General features: G+C 56.3%; 1 protein-coding gene across 1 annotated transcript; it reads left to right on the top strand.

Annotated features, from left to right (window-relative positions):
- The first annotated feature begins 525 nt into the window (after positions 1 to 525).
- LOC121863680 (extensin-like) lies at positions 526 to 5372 on the top strand. Its single transcript, XM_042362424.1, has 4 exons — positions 526 to 671; positions 1015 to 1713; positions 3253 to 3382; positions 4932 to 5372. The coding sequence occupies exons 1-4, from the start codon at positions 526 to 528 to the stop codon at positions 5370 to 5372; spliced, it is 1416 nt and encodes a 471-aa protein (XP_042218358.1).
- Positions 5373 to 5701: the final 329 nt, after the last annotated feature.

Genomic DNA, 5701 nt, shown 5'->3' with positions numbered 1-5701 from the left:
CCGCCGCCGGCTCTCTTGCTAGCCCGTCCAGGGTGTCTTTCACGCCCACCGATTTTGTCGAGTATCGAATCCAGGTGACAACAGTTGGACTGTCAGACCTCCCGAACTGGAGTGTTGGTCGGGCGTGGAGGAGCCCGCGCGGAGGAAGTGACGAAACTGAGGCAAGACCCTGGTGTTGGGGCGAGGCTGACGAAGCGATCCCTGGGTGAGGCAGAAGGCCGGGCAGGTACGTACTGTCTCGTCAGGTGCCGGGGGGACACTGAGGCTCAAAGGCCGGGCGGGCCGCGCACACCACCCGCGTCCCAGCCCCGCCTCGGCCCGGGCTGCCCGCCCGCCCATCCAGGGCCCCACCCCCTCCTCCTGGCTTCCTTCCATCCTGCACACCCCCGGGACTTAAGGCCACCCTCTTGGCCACGCCCAGATTTTTTCAGATGAGCCAGGACCACCACAACCCCCAGCCACCTCACCCGCCCCTACCTGTGCCGGACACCCCTCCGCGCAGCCCTATAAGAGGTGGCCAACGACATGTCCCTGGCTAAACCCTTTACCTCCTGGCCCTCCTCCCCTCGCCAGCAGAGTGTGGCCCGCTGTGTGGCCGCCATGAGCCCACCCCGCCAGCACACCCCCACTTCAGCCTGTCCACCCTCCTCCTTAGCCACCTCCCTTACCCTGTAGCCACACCCTCCATCTTCGCCTGGCCATCTCTCTACCCCCACACACACCCTCCATCCCCTATCCCGACCTGGCCACTTCTTACCCAGAAGCCACATCCACCATTTCCACCTGAATGCATTCCTGAACCCAGCTCCACCACCCCGCCATGTCCCTTACCCGCGTTGGGCCACACAACCCTATTCTCGCCTAACCATCCCCACACCCAATCAGGTCATTCAACTCACATATGACCACATCCTCCACCCATCCCTACCAGGTCACACCCACCACCACAGCCTTACATCATCCACCTCCATGGTCACACCTCGATATCCACCCTTCTTCTGTTCCCTCCACCAGGCCACACCCTCCACCTGCCAAAACCTCCCCGGCCCACCTCCACCCGGTCACACTCTCCAACCAGGCCACACCTCCACCCGACCACACTCTCACCAGGCCACCCTCCACCCTCTCACCAGCACCCTCCATCCGACTCTACTTTTCACGCCACACCCTCCACTCCACCCCCTTCTTCTGGCCTATACCCTCCACGGCCACACCCTCCACCCGACCTCACTCTCCAACCAGGCCACACCCTTCACCCCCGCCACTCTCCAACAGGCCACCTCCACCGACCACTCTCCCAACAGGCCCCCTCCACCCGACCCTCTCCAACCAGGCCACCTCCACCCGACCACTCTCCCCCAGCCACCTCCACTCCCACACTCTCCAACCAGGCCTCACCCGACCACACTCTCCCCAGGCCACCCTCCACCCGACCTCACTCTCACCAGGCCCCCCTCCACCCGACCACACTCTCCAACCAGGCCACCTCACCGACCTCACTCTCCTCCAGGCCCCACCCCCCGCCCGGCCACCCCCTCAACCAGCCACACCCCTACACCAGGCCAAACCTCCAACCAGCCACACCCTCCACCTGACCAAAACCTCCACCCGACCCTCCCCAACCAGGCCCCACCCTCCACCCGGCCACACTCTCCACCCGGCCACACCCTCCACCCGGCCACACCCTCCACCTGGTACTGAGAAGATTAAAAGGTGAACATCATTAAGCGTGTCAGTAAGTCAAACTCCTAGTGGGTCACAGGCTCTCCTCACAGCGGGGGTCTGCACTGAGGCCATATTTGTTCATAACCTAACTTGATTTAACCTAACTTAACCTAACATAATTTAAACTTCTAATCTAACTTAAGCTAATCTAACCTGACGTAACCTAATCTAACAAAGCTAATCTAACCTGACGTAACCTAATCTAACTTAAGCTAATCTAACCTGACGTAACCTAATCTAACTTAACCTAATCTAACCTGACGTAACCTAATCTAACCTGACGTAACCTAATCTAACCTGACGTAACCTAATCTAACCTGACGCCTAATCTAGCAAGCTAATCTAACCCAACCTAATCTAACCCAACCTAATCTAACCTGCTAACCTAATCTAACCTGACGCAACACACTAACTTAACCTAATCTAACCTAACCTAGTCGTAACCTAACCTAAACTGACCTGACCAAATCAAACTTTAACTGAGCTAATACAAACTAAGCTGAACAGCCTAACCCAAAAATTAAACTTAATCAAACCAAACCTCAAGGTAACCTAACCTTATCTGACCTAAGTTAAATTAATCTAGCATGACATAACCTAACCTAACCTTATCTGACCTAAGTTAAATTAATCTAGCATGACATAACCTAACCTAATCTAAGTTATCCTTGCCTAATCATGGCCTGGCCTGGCTTAACCTGACCTGACCCAACCTAACCTCACCCAATCAAGCCTGATCAACTTTTTACTGCCTAACCTAATCCATCTTTACCTAACCTAATTAGATCTATCCACAATAAACTGTATACTGTATTCTATCCGCGAATATAATTCTAATATCACGTACGCTACCCTAACCTAACCTAACCCTAGCACACCCAACATTCCGAAGCTTATCCTTCTCGAACCTAACCTGACCTAACCTAACTTAACCAAATTAGCATAGCCTAATCCTAATCTGTCCATACCTAACCCAAGTAATCCTAACCTAACCTAATCGAAGCTTCACCTAACCAAAGTCCTAAACCTAACCTAATCCTAGCCTGAATGTTTCAACCTGTGGGTATATACTGTATGTGACGCCAAGCCCATGTGACGCCAGGCCGCGCGCCAGGCCCCTGTGCCAGGCCTGTGACGAAGGCCCATGTGACGCCAGGCCCATGTGACGCCAGGCCCATGTGACGCCAGGCCCATGTGACAGGCCCCTGTGACGCAGGCCCATGGACGCCAGGCCCATGTAACGCCAGGCCCATGTAACGCCAGGCCCCTGTGACGAAGGCCCACGTGGCGCCAGGCCCATGTGACGCCAGGCCCATGAGCGCCAGGCCCATGACGCCAGGCCCATGTGACGCCAGGCCCATGTGATGCCAGGCCCACGTGACGCCAGGCCCATGTGACGCCAGGCCCATGTGACGCCAGGCCCACGTGACGAAGGCCACTATAACGCCAGGCACAACATGTTTCACAGGCTGGAGGACTTACAGGGGCCATTTATATTTTACCTCTTATTCATAACCTGCATTTAAGAACCTTCAAAATAACCACTACTAAACAACCTGGACATAACATATACGACGACGATGTTTCCGAAGTGGACAAGTTACGTCACGACCCAGAACGTCCCAGCTTACAAGAGGATTTTGATGTTAAGCTGATGGTGAACAGAGAGACAGAGAGAGAGAGAGAGGGAGAGGGAGAGACAGAGACAGAGAGACAGAGACAGAGACAGAAGACAGAGACAGAGACGAGAGAGAGACGAGAGAGACAGAGGGCAGAGACAGAGAGAGAGAGACAGAGAGACAGAGAGAGACAGAGACTTTGTCTCCACTAGTCTCAAACTCAATCTTCATGAAACCAAAATAACATGACGTATTTTCACCTGACTCACCACAAGACAAAAATAAGGAACAGCACGGTCACCCCCCTCCTCCCTCTTCCCCCCTTCCACCTCTTCCTCACCCCTCTTCCTCTTTCCCCCTTCCTCTCTGTTCCCCCTCCCCTTCCTCCCTCTTCCCACCCCCCCTCCACCTTCCTCACCGACCTCCCTCTTCCTTACCCCCCCCTCCTCCTCACCTTCCCTCTTCCACACCCTTTCTCCTTTTCCTTACCCCTCCTCCCTGTTCCCCTCTTCCTCCTCTCTTCCCTCTTCATTACCCCTCCTCCCTTTCTCCCTCTTCCTTACCCCTCCCCTCTTCCTCACCGCTCCTCCCTCTTCCTCACCGCTCCTCCCTCTTTCCTTACCTCTCCTCCCTCTTCCACACCCCCTCCTCTCACTTCCTTACCCCTCCTCCATCTTCCCTACCTCCTCCCTTCCTCCCTCTCCTCACCCCTCCCCACTAGTTTGACGGAGGTGAACATATTGAACAAATGAAGACTCGCTTTGTTTGAACTGAAGGGAAGGGGTTTGAGGTGGGAGGTGTGACGGAGGAGGAGATGAGGGGGTGTGACTGGAGGAGGGAGAGGAGAAGCATGACTGGTGGGGTGGGTGGGGAGGCATGACTGGGTGGGGTGGGTGGGGGAGGATGACTGGGTGGGAGTGGAGGTGGGGAGGAGCATGACTGGGTGGGTGGGAGGAGCATGACTGGGTGGGGTGGGTGGGGAGGGAGCATAACTGGGTGGGGTGGAGGTGGGGAGAAGGGTGACTGGGTGGGGTGGAGTGACTGGGTTTTGGGGTGGAGGTGGGAGGCATGACTAGAGTGGGAGTGAAGGTGGGGAGAAGGGTGACTGGAGTGGGGTGGGAGAAGGATGACTGGGTTTTGGGGTGGAGGTGGGAGGAGCATGACAGGGGTGGGAGTAGAGGGTGGGAGGAGCATGACTGGAGTGGGGAGTGGAGGTGGGAGAAGGGTGACTGGAGTTTGGGGTGGAGGAGCATGACAGGGGTGGGAGTGAGGTGGGGAGGAGCATGACTGGGTGGGGCATGACTGGGGTGGGGTGGAGATGGGGAGAAGCATAACGGGAGTGGAGGTGGAGAGGAGCATGACTGTGGGTGGGGATTGAGGTGAGGAGTAGCATGACTGGAGTATGAACTAAGGAAGGGAGTGAAGGATCTTATACTGAAGCGGTCAATGAGTCCTCCATCAGTCCTGTATGTCCGGGGTGAAGGACTCGGGACAGTGTGGCATCGAGATTATTTGCTTCAAAACAGAGGCCACGTGGGGGTGGTGGTCAGTGCTGTGGTTTGTATGTATGCATGTACTCTCCCTCAGGTGTACATCTCCCTCGGGGGTAACATCTCCCGTGGTGCAACATCTTCCTCGGCTGCAACATCTCCCTCCGGGTGTTACATCTTCCTCGGCTGCAACATCTCCCTCGGGTGTTACATCTTCCTCGGCTGCAACATCTCCCTCGGGTGCAACGTCTCCCTCGGGTTCAACATCTCCCTCGGGTGCAGCATCTCCCTCAGGTTAAACATCTCCCTCGGATGCAACATCTCCCTCGGGTGCAGCATCTCCCTCGGGTGCAACGTCTCCCTCGGGTTCAACATCTCCCTCGGTGTGTACCATCTCCCTCCCGGGTGTAACATCTCCCTCAGGTGTAACATCTCCCTCCCAGGTGCAACATCTCTCGGGTTCAACATCTCCCTCGGTGCAACATCTCCCTCGGGTGCAACATCTCCCTCCAGGTGTAACATCTCCCTCCCGGGGTAACATCTCCCTCGGGTGTAGCATCTCTCCCTCGGGGTAACATCTCCCTCAGGTGCAACATCTCCCTCAGGTGCAACATCTCCTCGGGTGACATCTCCCTCCCGGGTGCTGTCTCCCTCCGGGTGCAACATCTCCCTCAGGTGTAACATCCCTCAGTGTAACATCTCCCTCCGGGTGCAACATCTCTCCCCTCGGGTGTAACATCTCCCTCGGGTGCAACATCTCCCTCCAGGTGCAACATCTCCCTCGGGTGCAACATCTCCCTCAGTGTAACATCTCCCTCCGGGTGCACATCTCCCTCGGGTGCAGCATCTCTCCGGGTCGCATCTCCC

The sequence above is a fragment of the Homarus americanus genome, unplaced genomic scaffold (assembly GCF_018991925.1).
Source record: "Homarus americanus isolate GMGI-L3 unplaced genomic scaffold, GMGI_Hamer_2.0 scaffold30160, whole genome shotgun sequence".
NCBI lineage: Eukaryota > Metazoa > Arthropoda > Malacostraca > Decapoda > Nephropidae > Homarus > Homarus americanus.
The sequence above is the reverse complement of the archived record's forward strand: the minus strand, read 5'-3'. Positions and strand labels throughout refer to the sequence as shown.